The 20,221-nt window shown below is 33.8% G+C and overlaps 1 protein-coding gene across 1 annotated transcript in view; it reads right to left on the bottom strand.

Moving 5' to 3' along the window:
• Kif20b (kinesin family member 20B) overlaps nucleotides 1–20,221 on the bottom strand; it is a 48,766-nt gene that overhangs the window by 24,840 nt on the left and 3,705 nt on the right. The window contains exons 3-18 of the mRNA XM_070021172.1: nucleotides 18,625–18,711; nucleotides 18,425–18,541; nucleotides 17,509–17,647; nucleotides 16,640–16,824; nucleotides 15,687–15,723; nucleotides 14,702–14,929; nucleotides 13,381–13,492; nucleotides 12,115–12,186; nucleotides 11,889–12,035; nucleotides 9,205–9,367; nucleotides 8,403–8,690; nucleotides 5,971–6,110; nucleotides 5,581–5,719; nucleotides 3,633–3,861; nucleotides 2,805–2,845; nucleotides 114–264 (exon numbers count right to left, since the gene is read on the bottom strand). Coding sequence (XP_069877273.1) covers nucleotides 114–264; nucleotides 2,805–2,845; nucleotides 3,633–3,861; nucleotides 5,581–5,719; nucleotides 5,971–6,110; nucleotides 8,403–8,690; nucleotides 9,205–9,367; nucleotides 11,889–12,035; nucleotides 12,115–12,186; nucleotides 13,381–13,492; nucleotides 14,702–14,929; nucleotides 15,687–15,723; nucleotides 16,640–16,824; nucleotides 17,509–17,647; nucleotides 18,425–18,541; nucleotides 18,625–18,711 — 2,275 coding nt within the window. The remainder of the gene's footprint in view (nucleotides 1–113; nucleotides 265–2,804; nucleotides 2,846–3,632; nucleotides 3,862–5,580; nucleotides 5,720–5,970; nucleotides 6,111–8,402; nucleotides 8,691–9,204; nucleotides 9,368–11,888; nucleotides 12,036–12,114; nucleotides 12,187–13,380; nucleotides 13,493–14,701; nucleotides 14,930–15,686; nucleotides 15,724–16,639; nucleotides 16,825–17,508; nucleotides 17,648–18,424; nucleotides 18,542–18,624; nucleotides 18,712–20,221) is intronic.

The following is a 20,221-nucleotide window of genomic DNA, read 5'->3' as shown; positions in this document are numbered from 1 at the left end:
GTTTAGGAATTCGCTTTCTTAAAGGCTTGCTGCTGGAATCTCTGATCATAGTGACATTAATTATAATTTTTATTATTAAATATAATTAAAATATTAATAATTATAAGTAATACCTTTCTTTGCTGGAGGCTCATCTTGTTGAAGTTCATTTTCATTTAATCGTTTTCTTTCTGAATAGATTTTGGTTCTGCTGCTGTTAGTAATTTCTACAGTTGCATCACAAGATGATTTCATGTCAATTAAAGAAGATGCACTAACCTTATCCTAACATAAAATAAGAAAAAATACATTTTCAAACTATTTGAAACTTCTCTAAGTTATTTCTTAAAATAACTGATAGCTCTGACAAATGAGTAATGTTTGGGAGTAACTTCATCCTCAGCCCTAAAGTCACATTCAGAATGCATTTTGAGAAGGCTTGATGTTAAGAGCATGCAGTCCCAAATATTCAGGAGACCAGGCTGACAGGACTGAGCCCACAAGTGTGATAGTAGACTGGGCAACATAATGAGACTCCATCCAAAACAAAACAAAACATGCTTTGAAAAGTATGAAAACACTGACAAAACTGATCCTTAACCGTTTACTTAAAAACCTCAAATTTCCGCTACAAAAACTCAACTATTCCGTACCTGAAACTTCTTGAAAGTAATAGTGTTTTACATTTTAAGAATTCTACGAAAAATGTTTTAACCTAAGCTTTTAACAAGTTATATTCAAAGACATTCAGTCTATAAACAGAGCTAAAATTAAGCCTCTAGATCAATGATTTATATTTTAAGGCAAAAACTAGCTAAACAAGCTAGCAGAATTTGTGGAGAAGGGAAAAAACAAATCGTTTAAATAGGGATACAGGTGGACTCATTGTAACAATGAGATGTACAAGTCCTTATGTCAAAAAACTAACTTTATAACTTTGGTGGGGGGGCGGGGGGGGGGGGGAGATGGGAAGGGATGGGAAGGGAAAACAAAGGAGAAGGCAACAATGTTTGATAAGAAATGTACTCCGTGTAATTGTAACCCCTCTATATGGTATTTTCACAATTTAAAAAAAAATCAAAAAAAACAAGTTAACAGAAAAAGTATACAATCTGACTTATCCAGAATGATGAAAATTCTAGCAGTTAAGTAAAAGTCTATAAAGTAATAAAGGTACAAAGGCAGGAAACAGAAGCAATCCATTTGGGTAGGGAGTATTTTTAGCCATCTTACATGGTACAATCATCAATATTCTATTTCCAAGGGATAGAAATAACTTTAAATAATAAAGCAGTAGAATTTTTTTTAAATAAAGGAGTGTTTTAGATATCCCTAAGCAAAGCAATGTGTGTGTGTCATAACCACACTTAGGTTCTCTCAGAGTTAGTCCCTTAGTATGTCTAGTAAATGACAAAACCTTGAGGATAAATTGGTCAGATAGGACTCCATAACAAATTGACCCTTGCCCTAGTATTGTTACCTATCAGAATGACCTAGTCAAGTTCCCCTTCTTTAAAGTTTTAGAACTTCAGATTTTAGGATTAAATAATGACACACTGAACAACATAAGTTTTTGCTTTGAAAAATAATAAGGTATGTATGCAAAAGAGAAGCAATGTAGCACACTAGTTAGGAATCTGGAAACCAGCCTGTCTGGGTTTGGATCCTAGCTTCTCCACTCCACCTTCAGTTGTGTTATCCTCGGCAAGTGATTTAACAACTCCATAAAAAAATTAAAAATAACATCTACAGAGCTGGGATGTGGCTTAGTGGCAGAGTGCTTGCTTAACATTCATGAAGCCCTGGGTTCAATTCCTCAGTACCACATAATCAGAAAAGGTCAGAAGTGGCACTGTGGCTCAACCTGTAGAGCACTAGCCTTGAGCTAGTAGAGTAGCTCAAGGACAATGCCCAGGCTCTGAGTTCAGGAACAGAAAAAAAAAATCTACACCATGAAATAATTCTGAGACTTAAGTGAGTTTGTATAATTATATATAAACACATGACATTTAAAAGACTAGAATATCCCAAGTAGCCTAATAAGACTGGAAGATTATACGGACTTTTTATTCTGTTTTACATAATTTAACATAATTTAATTTTTAAACCTATTACTCTATTCAGGACTAGATAAAATAAAGGAAAAAACAGGAACTATCTAAACAGTAGCTATTCAGGAGACCAAGGTGACAGACAGGATTGAGTCCACAAGTCTGATATCAAACTGGGCAACATAGTAAGACTCCATCTAAAACAAAGCAAACCAAAACATGCTTTGAAAAGTATTTTCAAAGCTATTTTGGTTACTTGTTTAAATATTAGATGCTAAAGTAATTAAACTTACTTAATCTCTATGAATACCTGCAATTTCATTTCTGGACCTATAAATGTCATATTTATCTATTTCCACATGGAGTAATTACCTAAAATTACCTAATACTCTGCAGATTCTCTAAAGTTACCTTTGTTTACATGCTATACACTGTTAGATATATCTAATCAACACCATGAATCTTGTAAAAATAATAAGCTACATCTCTTATATAACAATATAGGACCATTTACAAAATTGTCTACTAAGAAAATAAAAGACCTATTTAGGTAAGCTTTTTCAAAAAGGTCGCTGTGTGTTTATATATGTGTATGCTGTATATTACACATGGTTTGGGAAAATTTAAGAAACTTCACTGATCATTTGCAAAAAAAAAGATATGAAGGCATATATATATGTATATTTATATATATCATCTTAAAAGTACATAGTCATAATTCATGGCCCTTTATTTACTTAAGTTGCATAAAAAAGACAAAGAAGCTTCTATTACCTTATTAAATATCTTTTGTTCTTGAATCAATGAATCCAATTCTGTAAAGATAAAGAGAATATAAAAAAGAAATATCAAGGTATCTAAAGAAAACAGATCAGTGAACAGCAGTGAGGCATAAGCTGCTGTAATATGTTGATTTAAGAAAGAATTGACAGCACTTAAAAAGCACAATGTTCCTTCCAAAATTCATTTGTTAATTTAATTACAAGACAGTAATGTTTCAGAAAAATTACTTTCAAAACTGAGGAAGAAATCCAGTGACATACACTAAATAACACATCTGTTGCCTTTCTAGTATACTACATAATGCACAGACCCAATGACTTGGAATTTTCTACCTATATTGTTTGACTAAAAAAGGGTAGTGAATTTCATCTCTTTTAGAATCCAGACATTGCAATCATATTTATGTATGTATGTGCATATGGACATGTATTTATGTACACGTATCTGTACACATGCATTTGTGTATGCATATGTATGTGCATAGACACATATATGCACATGCATTCATATATGAAATATATCTCATTAAATCCCAGACATAAAATGCAAACTCAATCTAGTAGACTATTTTAAACTACTCAACAGTTATTTAAACTTCTAAGTACAGAGCAGAAACTTTTATACAATGAGATTTCATAAAATAAATAACTCTTTTGCAATTTCCTATGGAGTTCCTTATTGTATCAATATATGAGTTAAGATATGGATCAAAGAATTCTCTGGTCAACTTAGTAATTAAGATGTAAACCTCTTGTACTCATCAACTATATATTTTATGTGTTTGTACTATCTCGATATGAGTAAAATATATCCACTTACCTTTTTCTCTTTTTTTTAACTCCTCTTTAGTTTTGATTAATTCTTCTTTGGTTCTAGCTAGTTCATCTTTAACTTGATTAAAATTTAGTTGCAAGTAAGCAACAGCTTCCTGGGGATCAGCAAGAGATGTAATGTGTAAGTAAGCAATTTCAGCCTGTTTCTTAATACCAGAGACATCATCTTGAAGAGAATCAATAATATCTTCAAATCCTACACAATTATGTGTTTCCTAAAAATAGCAAAAACCATGTCTAACATTAATGAGGATTTCAACATGAAATGTGTTAATACCTGGTTTAGACAGTTTTAAAACCGGCAAAAAATTCATAAACAAAATTCTTTAAGATAAAGTAAATAAAGCACTTCCCAATTATGAAAAGTTCATGTTTTACCAATTCATATTCTATTATACGGAACATGAAGTGTTCCATACTAGCCTGGGGCTATGTAAGAAAACTCCCTAGTGAAAAGCTAGAGTAGTTAAATAATAGCTATTCAGCAAAAGCAACTCTTTTAAAATATATATACTGTTTTAATCAGAACATTATGTTAAATCCCCTTGTAGAATTCTTTATATCTTTTCTTTTTAATTTACAATTTTTTAAGTCAAATCTGAGGGGCATTCCATAATCAGACAAAAGGAATCTACCTACAATCATACAGTGACATGAGAAATACCAAAAAGCAAGAAAGTGTTATTCTGCGCAAAATATAAGATATGCTCATTTGAAATACACCATAGTGAAACTTTTTTGTGCACACATGCATTCACATGCATGCGCACATACGTGTGCACATACACACACAAAGAATGACTGAAAATAAAACAGGGTCTAATGGGGAGACAGAAACACCAGAGGGAGAAGGAAGGGCTATATATGAGAATTAACATGGTCTAAAAATGAAATCTGTGGAAATTGTTTAAAGAGAGAGGGATGAGAGATGGGGGTAAGGGGAACAAAGGGATATACCTGCAGGCTGTTGATCAGGATACAATATATACATGTGTAGAAATGTCACAGGAAAACTGTTTACAAAACTAGCACATGCTAATGAAATTTTTAAAAAGAAATACTGAAACAGAATATAAATACTCCAAATCCAAAAGCTATATAGTACTGGTATGTAGGAGCAGTGGCCATGTCTGTAATTCTACCACTCCAGAGGCTACATGAGGACTGTGAGTTAGATGTCAGCCCAAACTGTGTAACAAGATCCTAACTTTAAAATACACACACACACACACACACACACACACACACACACACACACACACACACACACACACACACACACACACACACACACACACACACACACACACTTCTGTAAAGTAGGCCTAATTAAAATAAAGCAACACAATAAGTATTATTTAATTCTTTTTTTTTTCTTTTTTTGTGGGTCGTGGGGCCTGAACTCTGGGCTTGGGCACTGTCTCTCAGCTCTTCAGCTCAAATCTATTGCTCTACCACTTGAGCCACAGGGCCACTTCTGTTTTTTTCTGCTTATGTGGTACTGAGGAATCAAACCTAGGGCATCATGCATGCAAAGCAAGCACTGTACCACTGAGCTACCTTCCCAGCCCAGCATTATTTAATTCTTAACTAAAACTACTTGACAGGCAGGCGTGGGTGGCTCACGACTAATCCTAGCTACTCAGGAGGCTGAGATCTGAGGATCGTGGTTCAAAGGTAACTGGGGCAGTAAAGGCCATGAAATTCTTATCTCCAATTAACCACCAGAAAACTGGAAGTGGAACCTGGGGTTCAAAGTGCTAGAGTGCTAACCTTGAGCTGAAGAGCTCAGGGACCACACCTAAGCCCAGTAATCAAGCAAGCCCCATGACCGCCAAAAAATAAATAAATTTTTAAAAATAGACAGCATTAATGTGGTATACTAAATTTTGTGCCAAAACCTTTAAATTCTTTAAATATTTCAATTAACGTACTTCAGTTTCAACTTTCCCAACACAAACTCCATTTGTTGTTTCATCTTGGGTATTACATTTACCAATCAAATCCTTGAAGATTGCCAAACGACATTCAGCATTTTCTTCTAATAGCTCTCGTTCCTGAAGGAGTGTTTCCCTTTAAAAAACACAAATCATTACATTAAAAAATGTAAGGCAACTTTGTTTTTCAAGTTAAATTCCTAAGATAAAATATTATAGATTAAAAGCAAAAATATGTGTATGAATTACTAATATCTACTTCAAATTTATATAAAGACATCATCAGAATTTGGAAGCCACTTAATGAAAAAATAAGATGATTTTAAAAGAGTAACCAAATTAAAGATTTTTTCCATTCTTACAAGGACATGAAAAAAAAAAACTTACTTAAAATCAGCCTCACGTTGAGCCCAATATTGAGTAAACTCCTGTGTAACTTCTTCTCGAATTTTAAATTCCAATGTTAATTTTTCCTTTTTTTCATTTATTAGCTTTTTTTTCAAGTCTTCTATTAAATCCAACAGCTTCTAAAACATGTAAATATTACAAATCTTAGAAAATAAATACACCCTAAGAAAATACTGTCAAAATGTTTAAAGATAACTATTTTCACTCCATCCTTTTGAATACTAATAATATTCAGTGAAAATTGTACATTTGCAAGAACTTGTTACTGTGAATCTCCATATTTTAGAAATAGATAAATGAAAAACCAAGTTTTAAAAGAAACAGAACTTTGTAATTTAAATGCTCTGCTGCCTAGCTAATCTAAGAAAAAAAATAAGATAAAATCTGTCTATTGTCCACCAAGAACTACTTTGGAGAGTTCCACATTTGATTTTAGTTAATCCACACAACTTTCTATGAGCTTGGCAACACTCATACTTCCTAAGTAAGGAAGCTGTGATAAGGTTGAGTTTTAAAATGTCCTGTCAAAACTGCAAACTCAAGTTGTACTGTGCCGAAAAACTGCTAAGAACACTTTTCAAAACTTTTCCCCCCAAATTAATCAGACTTTTGTAACTGTAGATGTAGAAAACCATTTTCTTAAGGTCACTTAATATTCTTTAATGTTTCAGAATAATGTTTCTCAAAACAGATTAATCAACAAACTTAAAACTTAAAGCTCTTTCAATTTCTCAACTTTATATGTGAAAATATAACAGATATCCTGACTTCAATATTTCAATAAAGATTTATACTGAGCAGGAATTATTTAAGTGTTGATTCAGTTATATTACTGTCTTATGGCAAACTAATATAATCAATGATGACCTTTAATGGGAACTAAGCTCAGGGCCTCACATATTTAGCAAATCACTAGACTAAGCAAGGTTCCCAACAGGCTGAATGTATTTCTAAGTGAAGAAAATCAAGTTATATCTGCACATGGTGACTCCATAATCCTAAAGGCAGAAATAGAGAGAACCAGTTCAAGGCTGGCCCCAAGAAAAAAAGCAAATAAATTAACCTAAAACAATATGGGACAAATAGAGGTGTGGAAAAGAGATTGAACACCTGCCTAGCAAGCACAATCTTGAGTTTAAACCTCAGTATTTATCTATTTATTTAAAAACCAGGGGTTATAAAAAAGTAGTCTCAATCATCTAATTAAAATGCAAACTAACATGTAAAATATACAATGGCATAATTGTTCAAAAGCTGTAACTCTTTACAATAATTGTAAAGTGACAAGAAATTAAAAGATATATCTGGTAAAAGAAAACCCCTAAAATCACTTATGGTAACTCCTCTGTACAACACCTTAACAATACCAATGATCTTATACTTAAATACATACATAAATAACCAGGGAAAAACAGAGGTGTAACTCTGACTTTAGAGTCTGATACAGGTAATGGGCTTTGAAGCTTTGAACAAATGAAACAAAGTCAATATGGATAGAATAAACTAGTATATTTTAAATTTTTAGGAATGAATACATGAGGATTAAATTTAGGGGAATGAAAATGGTCTTGCAATAATGAAAGTAACTTTGTTTCTTAGGAAAAATAAATGTGGAAATATTTGGGTGTAAGGTATCATTATATATCCATCATGTTTTCAAACAGTATAAGCAAGCCAGGCACTGGTGGCTTGTGCCTATAATCCTAGCTACTCAGGAAGCTGAGATCAAAGATAGGCTTCATGGCAAATTCAAAAACCTCTTAGCTTCAATTAACCAGCATAAAGACACAAGTGGAACTGGCTCAATTATTAGTATGCCAGCCTTGAGCAAGTCAGAGTGTGAGGTCTAATATCAGCACATGTGTGCATGCGCGAGCACACACAAACATACACCCCACATAAAAAGTATAACCAAAAAATTGTGTATTCATATACTCCTAAACAACTGGTGAATCCAAATAAAAGAATAGTTTTTTTTTAAAAAAAGGAAATGAATGTTCGTTAACAATAATCTTTCTGTAGATCTGAAACTTTTCAAGAACTAAAGTGAAAATATAAGTTTTACTACTGTTGAAAAAAAAATGGAAGTGTAGTACATGTCATAATTTTAGACAGGAAAATAATTTGAGCCTGGGTGTTCTTGCCAAGCCTGGGCAATATAACCAAACCTCAAATCAAAAGAACAAGGAAGAGATGGAGCCTTAAGAAGTATTAATCCAGTGTATCCAATAATAGTAATAATAAAAATGATAATGGCTGGAGATATCCTTAAGTGATGAAGTGCAAGGACCACAGTTCAAATGGCAGCGCTACCAAAAAGAAAGCAACGAGAACAACAAAACAAGTAATTATTAATAATGGTAAACCCTAACTTAAAAAAAACAATTCAAGTATGAGTTGTAAATACATACTCTGCTCTCTTGATGGCTACTAGAAGCCTTATCTTCCTCTAATGTTTTATCTAGATCTTCATCCATAAGTTCAGTTCCCACATTTAGTTTATCTTCAGCTTTTTCTAGATCTTCAACCAAATCTTCATCTTCTACCAGATCCTCTAGACTATTTTCCCATGAAATGTTATTCCTTTTTATATTCAATATTTTATTATCCAAATTACTGTCCAATGATACATCTTGAGAAGATCTGACAAATCCTAAAGATTTCTCTTGAGAAGAATTTAATATATCTGGAACACAAACCTGTTAAAACATCCAAGATGACTGTTAAAACAAAAAAAGGGAAGATATTGCACTAAAAGTAAATAATTTTATAAATTAGTTCAAGTGACAACTGAAATGGTAGTAAGAGCTATGCAAATAAACACAGAAAAAGAAATTCATTACACAAAATTTCTGGGAAAAAATATCTACTTGTACTTGGATTTTAACTACAGGTTCATCGAGCTTCCTAGGTTAAGTATTTAATATTACTTCTAGCAAAGGATTTCTGATTATTCAACATGACAACCCAGATGAATGTCTGAGTAGAAACTCACTCCAAGAATACTCATTAATCTGTAATTTACGTTTATGATTAACATGTATCGTTAAAGGTCATTTTAATTCCCATACCTTTCTTTCTATTTGGGAAGATACATTTTATTTCCCAGGCTTAAAGTATTAAATATAAAATGTATGATTTCAAAAAAAATAATATGCTAATAAAACATAAAACAAAGTTTTCGAAAATTTGCAAAAATCTAAAGGTATTTACCTTCTGTGCAATGGCTGAGAACTTTAATACATTCAGTGTCTCATCATAGGCAAAGGAACATTGGCTGACATTGACAATCATACATATTTTCCCTTTACCATTAAAAAAACTTTGAAAATAGTGGGTAAGTTTACTTTCCCGGAAAGGAACATGCTGTTGAAATCTTAAAAAAAAAAAAAAAAAAGTTAGTGAGTTAAAAACAAATTTAATGAGGGTATAGAAATTGTTCAATGCTAAGGTGCTTGCCTAGCGTATGCTAGGCCCTAGGTTCAATCCCAACCCAAATCCATCAATCAAACAGCCAGATAAATTTATTAAGTCAGGTTGTTGATAAATTTTACAAAGAAATAATTGAACTATCACAGGCTTAAACTATAGTTTACTAGATTAGCTAGTTCTACCTATAATAGTACTTTGTTTACTGATAAAATAATGCTAACAATAATTTACTAGACAAAACATAAAGGAAATTATATTTAACTGGGCTGTATTCCCTAACATAGAGCAAATATACAATAGATGTAATAAAACATTTTAACAATGAGACAAATGATAGGGATCATCTTTCCCTGGGACACTGGGGGCAGAATTAGGCATTGTTAAAGCACTATTAAAAATTGTTAAAGTATGGTGACTCTGATAAGCCTTTTGTTCTAAGTACTATTATCAGCATGCAGCCAAATTTCATAATAAATTACCAATATTTTACACAGTTTAATTTTAATTCTTTTGCCTTGCTAGAGAAGAATTCAAACAAGACACAAAACATACACTGTAATAGAAAAGTTTATTAAAGGGCTGGGAAGGTGGCTCAGTGGTAGAGCGCTTGCCTTGCATGCATGAGGCCCTGGGTTCAATTCCCCAGCACCACATAAGCAAAAAGAAAAAAAGCTGGAAGTGGTGCTGTGGCTTAAGTGGTAGAGCGCTAAGCAAGGCTATAGAAACCTAGTGTTTAGCAGGAACTCTGATAGACAGATTGACTAATGTAGCTTCTGCAACAAATGAGCATCTGTGTATGCCCAAATGTGTTGTGAGGCTGTGCTCAGACTCCCTATAAACATTGAATAACCTCAAACTAAGATTCCCTGACACAAGATCATCACAGGGTCATTTCTACTTTTGCCGAGGGGCCTTTTCCTGCCAGATGAACTTCCTGGTTATCAGAACTTAGTGCTAACTATGTGGCCCAAAGAACTTTAAATCAGCATCTTTACAATACATTAGCCAGGGACCCTATGTTTGCTGCCTGACTTAATACCCTTTGGAAAGGTGCTCTATTTGAAAGGAAGACTACTGCTTAACTGCCACTTGAAGATGGGAAGAAATAGCACACCTGGGTTTCAGCCCAAAAGAAATCTTGTGATTGGTGCAAACACAATATACAATATAATACTTCATCTGCATGACAGATTATAATATGACTTGTGTAGATATGAGGGAACTGACATGAATGGTGCTAACAAACCTTTGTCTCTTCCTCCTGGCTTTGTAAGCAGTCTGCTCAGTTCACTTAGTGAGCAGCTAAAGAGTTACATTGCTCCTGGCTGTCCCCCTCAATAATAATTCTTTCTAGTGGTCTTGCCTACCTTTGCTAAGCTAGTTACACAAAGATTAAGAAGCAGTGGTAGCAAAGTGGAAGCTGCCCTGACAGCAGACAAGAAGTAGCAGTTGAGAATAGCAAGCAGAATAGTCCAGACAAAATTGACAGGAGGAACAGTGGCAGGCTTCAAAAGGCAACAGAGACAATTAGTGGGCAATGGAAATTTGTAGCCTTTACTGTCTCAAATTACCTGGGATACAAAGAGCTATAACACTTAATGCCATTGACAGAGACCCCTCCCATTGCTACAGCCGTTTAATAAGTAAAGCCCCATACTCTGTTTTTCCCTAGCTGTCAGGTCTTAGGTCCAAACCATATGCCAATGCTTTAGCTGTCAAGAACCTTGAGGCTGAATCTAAAGGCCTGAAGACCCTCCCACTATCTGATCCATGGCCCAAGGCTGACTTTCACTACTTAGAATAGATACTAGTGCCCATAATAATTAGAAAGGCTTCCCCCTGTCTACACACAATTTCTATTTGGGTAGAACAAAAGGATCCAGCCAGCTTAGCCTAAAATGTTATATAATGCAAAAATTCATCACATAAAGCAAAAAGAAACACACAATGTATCAATCAAGAATAAAGTAGCTTTAAGCCAAGTGCAAGCAGTTCATGTTTATAGTCCTAACTATTCAGGAGACTAAGATACAGAAGATCTTGGTTTGAAGCCAGAAGAGCGGAAAAGTTCATGAGACTTCATCTCCAACTAACCAGTAAGAAACCAGGCTGGAGCTGTGGCTCAAATGGTAGAGCACCAGTCAAACAAGCTTCGGGCCCTGAACTTAAAACCCTCAGACTGGCAAAAAAATAAACGAGGTGGTTTCAGATAGTAACAAGCATTATAAAACACTGTTTTCTAAGTTATCCACTAGTGAATATTTGCTATAGAAAATACTGAGTTTACCTCACGCATCTCTGCTACCAACTGGCTTTTTAAAAAACCGTTTAAAAATCCGAGAAAGATCTCTAGCTACTTTTAGCATAATCTAGTCATTACAAAAGTAGAGGCTTTAAAAAGCATTTTGCAAGCTGGGCAAAGCTGCAAGTTTAAAGACCATGATACTTTTGTTAGTAACACTTACTTTGATTTCTCACTGTTCTTCAAAACATTTATACATTTTCCCAGAGTCAGTAAAGAAGTGTTGATATTTCCAGTCTCTCTTAACCTTTCACCTTCATTTTGTGTCTTCATGCTTCTTTCAGAACCAGCAAGATCACATAAAGACAATCTAGGTAAAAAGAATAAAAAGTACTGTAAAACTATTCAAAATATTCAAATAATGACAATTTAAAGAATGCTCAACTTACTCACTGACTCTAATCACACGAGGCACTTCAGAATCTTCAATCTGTAATATTCTAATAGTAAATATGCTGTGACTAAAAGAAATACACAAAGATCAAATGTTATGATTGTCCATTTTTAATTTTGTATTCTAAATAGGAAATATAGGCATTTATATGGACCTAAATTTATATTCTAGTATTAGCTCTAATCCACACTGCTGTATTTTCCAACATGCTGGCAGATACATCAACAGTATAACCACTGTCACCTATGTACCCAACTAATTACTGTAAGTATTTTCTAATCTTTTGCTTGGCTCGAATTCTTTACACCCTCTCCTCTTGACATTTTAATTCCTGATATAAATTTCATTTATAATACTCATTTTCTTATAAACAATGCATTATTACATATAATAGAATTAGGTATAGCTAATGTTTATTGAAGATGTACCTATAGCAAAACATTGTATTGCTTATATATAGTATTATCTGGCTCAAGTATCATTCTGTGTCCAACTGAGTATTGAATATTCTGTGTCTAAATGAGTACTGAGTATTTCAGTATTTTAAAACATTGAAAGTGTTTAAAAAGTTTATCTTCTGAAACTTATTCCCTTTGTCTTCCATCCCTGAAAAACCTCTCATCAAAACATCCTTCCTTAATCTCTTGAGATTATGGATAAACTATGTATATTGGGGGGTGGGGAGGATAGGGGGAAAAAGATGGTAAGAAATGGCCACTATGCTAAGCAAATCCAAAAATGAGCCAAGACACTAAAATAAAGAAAATTAATGAATCCATTGTTAAGAAATAGTACTGTTAATCCTATCTATCCCAAAGGCAGAGATCTGGAGGATCAGTATGAGGCTAGCCCAGACAAAAATTAGCAAAACTCTCATCTCAACAGATAAGCTAAGCATGGTAGCATCCATTGTAATTTCAGTACATGTAAAGAAAACTTATGAAAGACTGGTCCCACCAAAAAAAGTTAAAGACCCTATGTGAAAAATAACTAAAAGAAAAAAAAGGTCCCGGTCATTCAAATGGTGAGTACATGCTTTAACAAAGAAAGGCCTGAGTTCGAACCCCGATGCCACTGGTGAGCAGGGGGATATATGCATATAGCACTGACAATATTACATTTAGTACTCTTCAACCTATAGGATTTTATGCCTATGAACACATTTAGCCTATCAGAGACCTTTTTAAAAGTCCACTTTAAAATTAGTTAGTATAGAAGACCCCAGGTGCTGCAGGATTACTCCACAAGTTTTATGTCTTACCTTCTACTAGAAGAACTGTTCAGTTTTGTGAAGGCAACACTCTGGTGCTTTATTCCTAATTTTAAAAGTCTATATGCTTCTTTGGAATCAGACACTTGAACCCACTGTAGATCTTTAAAAAATAAACAGGACACATACCAGTTTACAAAAATATACTCGTTGAAGTTATTTTCCCAGTAACATATAACATCTTCCTTCTAACAACACACTAAAGGTGAAGTCAACTAATTAGGCTATTCCATACTCACAAAGAGAAGCAATAAATGGGATTATAATGTTTACTATTTAAGTTATACAAACATATACTCTTCAGCAGACTACCAAAGAGAAAATGAGAACCTCTTAGAAGAAGCCAGAGGCTAAGACCTGGAAAATACAGGTTCAAAGCTAGCCTGGCCATAAAGCTTGATAGACTCCATCTCCAAAACAACTAGAAGAAAAGTAACGTTGAAACTGGAGATATGGCTCAAGTGGTTCAATGCCAGCCTACCAAGCACAAGGCCTTGCATTCAAACCCAAGTACTGGCAAAGAAAAAAAAGAAAAAAGAGAGACAAATAATAAGGAAAACGACACTACAAAATTACCTAGTTACAAGACTTTACAGACTATATTTATTAGTGAACCATGAAAGCAAATTTCGTCATAACTAGCATTTTGTACAACTATCTTTTTTATTTTTTTATTTTTTGGTCTGTCACAGGGCCTGAACTCTGGGCCTGTGCTCTGTCCCTCAGCTCTTCAGTTCAAGGCTAGTGCTCTACCACTTGAGCCACAGCGCCACTTCTGGCTTTTTCTGCTTATGTGGTGCTGAAGAATCAAACTGAGGACCTCATGCACGCAAGGCAACGCTCTACCATTGAGCCACCTTCCCAGCCCCTGTACAAAAATATCTTTTAAAAAATCAGAGCAGATATAATTAACCTTTTGGGCTGTAACAATTATACATGCATATACATATGATATGCATATATATATTTCTTACCATAATTATCTTTAAAAAATGACAAATACACTGCTATAGAAAAACATTTCATGGTCAAAAAAATGTGGATACTATTCAAAGTAGCAAATTAACATATTAAAAACTCAGCTTTTCATTACTAATAATCAATGATACTTAAGCAAAGACAGTACCAAACTAGATCCTTTCATATTCAATAAACATGTCAAAACATACTTCCAGAGCACAAACATCTCTTAATCTCCTGATTCTAATAACAGGTGTAAAAAATTTAATTTTGTATTTCCTTTTCTATAGCTATCAGAAAGCCTAGAAGAAAGTTTTTGAGCAATAAAATTTAAAATAATTCTTTAGTGTACCTTTTATAAAAGAATAACCCTTTACATCTTGTGAAAGGCGGAGCATCTTTCTCTTTTGGAATTTAGATGATAAAGGAACAAACAAATCATAAATACACTCATTGTAAATCTCAAAAAAAGAAACCCATACTGAAAATTTTATATTACTATCCATGTTCAAGCTAGTTTGTTCACAATCTTTCATGGATTCTTCAAATTCTGAGATGTTCAAAGAGTTCATTAAGCTTCCTATTTTAAAAAAGAGAGTGGGGAGAAAAAGAGTAAGCATAACTAAAGCAATAAGCATAAGCAATAAGCAATTAATTACAAATGAGACAGAAGTCCAGATCAAGACTTACAGATTTGAAAATTTCATTATTCTTCATTTTTTGATTATCTACTCTGGGATGGGGAACCTCTTTCCTGCCAAAGGCCATTTAGATCTTACATCATTCTCAGACCACACACAATTATCAATACAGAGGCCAGTGAGCCTCTTACAAAGCTTATGAGAAGGATACTGTTTATATACCAAATGAATTCACTGGCCTTAATAAGACCCCAAGGCCCAATGTTCCTTTCTCTGAATGTAAACACTCTTTTTTGGACAAAGTAAGAAATAAATAGTATTTGATCCTTCCTTTCTTTTGGAAGATATACTGTGTCAAATACAAATTAAATGTAAAGGACAAAGATGAAAAGAGCATCTCTTGAATTCAACATGGAAGTTATAACTAGTAAAAAGTTTATTTAAATTTACTTTAAATGAAACTTTAGTTATTGATAGTTTGCATAGTTATTATTACCCAGATACTATGTCACTTTAGAAATTAAGACATGGGCTGGGAGCCTGTGGCTTTAGTGGATCACCTGTCTATAAAGGAAGGACTGAATTAAAACCCCCTGTTCTCCAAAACAGAAATTATACCACTAGGAGAAATTTAAAGATAAAAGTTTTCAAATTCATTCTTTTAGTAACAAATTGAAGTGAGAAAAAAAACCTTACCAGAAGAAGTATCAGAACTGTCATTATACACAGTGACCTAAAAAACAAGGAAGATTTTCTAAGGTTTTAAAACATTTTAAGTTAATGTTACCCAAATAAGTTACCCACTAGGGTAAAGGTATGGCCCAAATGGAGTTTGCCTAGTAAGCACAAAGCCGAGCTCAAGCCCTAGTAACACACACACACAAATTACATATATATCATATACACATATGTGTACACTAAATAAATCACTAAGCAAATCACAACCTTGTATCAACACAATTTGGTAGATTTATGGTAATTTTCCCTAGTTAAATGTCAGTAAGAAATGTGAGAAAGTAACCCATAACCTTTGCAAGTAAGAGATAATTAGTAAATATATAAATGTATTCCAGTTTTATTCTTTTCTCTACACTTAGTTTGTAACTTTTTATAGCTATAACAAAATTATTTACAAATGTGTCATGGCTATGTAACTGAACAGGCATAAAGTCACTTATTATTCTCTTATTAAACATTTAAGTTTACAAAAGAACATTAGATGCATTTATAGAACATATTATACAATAGTTATATAAAGTATTATACAAATAAAATTGGAACGTTGGTGGTAGTTAATGGTGGTTTTCTGTTAATAGTGGTTTTCGCTTTAGGAAACCACTTAAGTTTAAGAAACTTTCACTTGTTTTCTCACGTTTTCTGTATTCAATTTTGCTCATATACATTACTTTTACAATAGAAAACAGAATTTACAGAGAAAGTGCGATGCTGGTTCTATGACAAAATGGCCTTTGGGATTGTTTACATTTGTGTGCTGAAGCTACCTTATTTGTCCACTATTAGAAGGTTAAATATTTTTCTTAAAAAGAGAAACAACAATAAAACACATCACAATATTCACTGAAACAATCTAGTTGATGAAAGAGTTTATAAAATATTTATTTAGTTTACATACTAGAACACTGCCATACCTCTTTAATTTGTCGAAGTAAAGCACTTTTGCTAGAACTTTCTTCTTTTTCTTGGTCTGGTGATAACCTTAAGTATTCTCTGGACCTATGTGGTTTAAGGTTCATCTTGATATACAGTCTTTCCTGAAGACTATCAAACAGAATATTCAAAGTTCTAGGCAGAATGCCAATATTCTCTTCTGTGCCTAAAAAGAATTGTTATGTTATATTCTCTCAGAATAGTAGGAAAGTAGCTCCTTTGTTTATTCCCAATAAGCAACGAACTAAAGTTAGAGAATTTAATGGACTCCTCAGTTTTCTATCTCCCAAATATTAGTAACATATTACTTTCAGTCTGATGCAAAACCTGAAATTCCACAGTCAGATTAGACCACAATATTAAGACTTCCAATCAACCATAATCACAAAATGAAACATCATGTCATAATCACAAAATGAAACATAATTTCATCCATGACTACTAATTCTATGTATCACACCAATTCTGTATTTCTTTTCATATGTATAAAGTAAATAAAAATATTAATTAAAAGCCACCAGCAAGGACTGGGGATATGGTTTATGTGATATATTACTTGCCTTGGAACACACACACACACACACACACACACACACACACACACACACACACACACACACACACACACACACACACACACACACACACACACACACACACACACACACACACACACACACACACACACACACACACACACACACACACACACACAATGCAGATTTAATAATCACCAATTTACTGAGAGAAAATATATCCCAGATAATAGAAAACTAACTATATACAATTAAGATAATTCCGAATGACTACTGTTGCTTGTTTCTTTTTCTTTTCTAGCCAAAATATTTACCTTGAAATGTATATGTTTTTCCTGAATTAGTTAGTCCATATGTAAAAATCAGCCGACTCTGTCCTTTCAAGAGATCTTTTACTGGCTGCATAATGCAACCCTGAAAGAATTCTTTCTGGGAAGTTGTTGGTCCAAAAACCTAAGGAAGCATTTTTAAGACATGTCTCAGTTCAGCTGATGTTAACATTCAAATGAGCTTCATCCTATCTCAGATTTTAACCATTAGTTTTACAAAATTTATTTTCAAAGCAGATATATGTTCACTACTAAAAGTATACTTAATTGGTAACTATCAATCACAGCAAGTTTTCAAGATAGAAATCTCACCCCCTCAGCCAATCAAATTTTCACCCATTTTTAAAAGAACATCTTTAAATTAAAAAACAAAACAAAACAGTGCAGACTTGCTTCCAATTATGTACTTATAAACCTGATATTAGTCTTACTCTTAAAAATATACCAGTATCGGGGCTGGGAAGGTGGCTCAGTGGTAGAGCACTTGCCTTGCATGCCTGAGGCCCTGGGTTCGATTCCTCAGCACCACATAAGCAAAAAAAAGAAAGAAAAAAGCTGGAAGTGGCGCTGTGGCTCAAGTAGTAGAGCGCTAGCCTTGAGCTGAAGAGCTAAGGGACAGCGCCCAGGCCCAGAGTTCAGGCCCCATGACTGGACCCCCCCCCAAAAAAAATACCAGTATCAAATATTTAAGCTCAATAAGCACAAATTATTGATTATTATACACAATTATATAGCAATATAACCTAAGCCAAGTCTCATTAAAAAAAAATTGGTGGGCAGGGACATAGGTGAAGAGGAAAAGGTGCACCTCAGTGGTAAGCCCTATGTTCAATCCCTAACCACCTTCCTCTCTGCCCCCCAAATTTAGTCTCACAAGGTAGTTACTTTATAGGGTACTCACCTTGGAAAAACTGAATTTCTGTACCACCTGTCCAGAATTTTTCTCACTTAACCGGCCAAAAATGCTTTGAGGATCTTTCAACAGAACAGTCTGTGAGTCCAGAACATGCACACAGCCCTAGAACAAAAACTCAAATAAATAATGACATTTTCTGTTTAATCAGAGAAAAATACTAAAATCCAAGTAAATTCAACACAAACCTCAGACTCATGTTCTTTTTCTGACTCTGTAAATGGTCTTATTCGAAGATAAACTTGAAGACAATCTTTAGATGCCACACTGTTTTCCTAAAGGAGAAAATATTTTTAAAATATGGCTTTTCAGAGACTTTCTTTTTTTAAATTTTATTTTTAAGAGATGCTGTATGGAAGAGTTACATTTACATGAATAAGGCAATGAGTACATTACTTGTCAATCTATTGTTACCTCTTCCCTTCCTTGTTGTTGTCCCACTATCCCTTCCCTCCCCCAACTCCCACACTCCAACTCCTCCCACACACATCTCCTGCCTCCTGAAGTTGTAATATACTGAAATTTCCAATATACTGTCTTGTGGTTCTCTCTGTTGCAACAGGATATCCTGAGTCCTTGTTTCAGCCTTTTGTTATTCCCCTTTCCCTCCCCAGATTAGACATTATGTATATACAAGATGTAGGGTATCAAAATGGAGTACAGTGACAACAGGGGATATGCCACAGGGAAAAGAGCAAACAAAGGAAACAACAAAAAACAAAATAAAATCACATGGTACATTTAAAACAGTAACAATAAAGACAGACCTGTTGTGTCCATATCTTGGAGTTCATTTCACTTAGTACCATCTTATATGCTCAGTAGATGAGTAGATTAAGAAAACATGGTACATATATACAATGGAATTCTATGCTTCCATCAGAAAAGGACACCGCCCCATTTGTTAGGAAATGGAAAGACTTGGAAAAAATCATATTAAGTGAAGTTACCCAGTCCCAAAGAAATTTAGGTCCCATGGTTTCCCTTATTTGCAATAACTAGTATACATGTAGGATAATCTTATGAGATGAGCTGAAAGGCTCAAAAACATGTACAAATAAGAGTATCTTTCTTTAACATCACTGATTATTACTTAGTAATCAGAGATTAGTTCTAAGTGAACAGACACTATTTTGTTTTGTTTCTTGGGATTTTTGGAGTCTCACTCTACAGGCCTAACTGGTCTTGAACTTTCTGTCCTCCTACTTCAGCCTCCCAAGAGCAGAAATTACAGACCTGCAGCTCTGTACCAAGCCATTATTCTATTTTTAGCCATTTTGTATGATTAAAGACAGACCCAAAAGATAGTTGTCTTTTTAAAAAAATATCAAAGTACACTACAAGAGTACATCTCCTGTACCTATTACATTTACATATAAAGTTTGCAAAAAGCCCTTTTCCATAAAATTCTAATCTGATTAACACAGAATTTTTTATTATGGGAGTCTCTTGTTTTCATTGAGGAAGAAATTAGTTTACTGCACTTTATTTAAAAAATAATTTTAAAGAAAAAGTCTTAAAAAGAACTATGTCTAAACACTGATCAAGTAGCACTGTATTCATAAAGTGCTTTGTTATATGGCATCTCCTTTGTACAACTACTTAAAGACAATTTTTTTTTTAAAAAGACAAGCAAACTTTAACTGAAAATTGATGTGGTAAGTAAACAGAAAATTGTGCCTGGTACCAGTGGCTCACATCTATAATCCTGGCTGTTCAGGAGGCTGAGATCTTAGAATTGTGGTTCAAAGCCAGCCCAGGCAGGTAAGTCCATGAGACTCTTAC

The sequence above is a fragment of the Dipodomys merriami genome, unplaced genomic scaffold (genome assembly GCF_024711535.1).
Source record: "Dipodomys merriami isolate MVZ:Mamm:240054 unplaced genomic scaffold, mDipMer1.0.p SCAF_14, whole genome shotgun sequence".
Classification (NCBI taxonomy): Eukaryota; Metazoa; Chordata; class Mammalia; order Rodentia; family Heteromyidae; genus Dipodomys; species Dipodomys merriami.
This window is presented reverse-complemented; position numbering and strand designations above follow the sequence as displayed.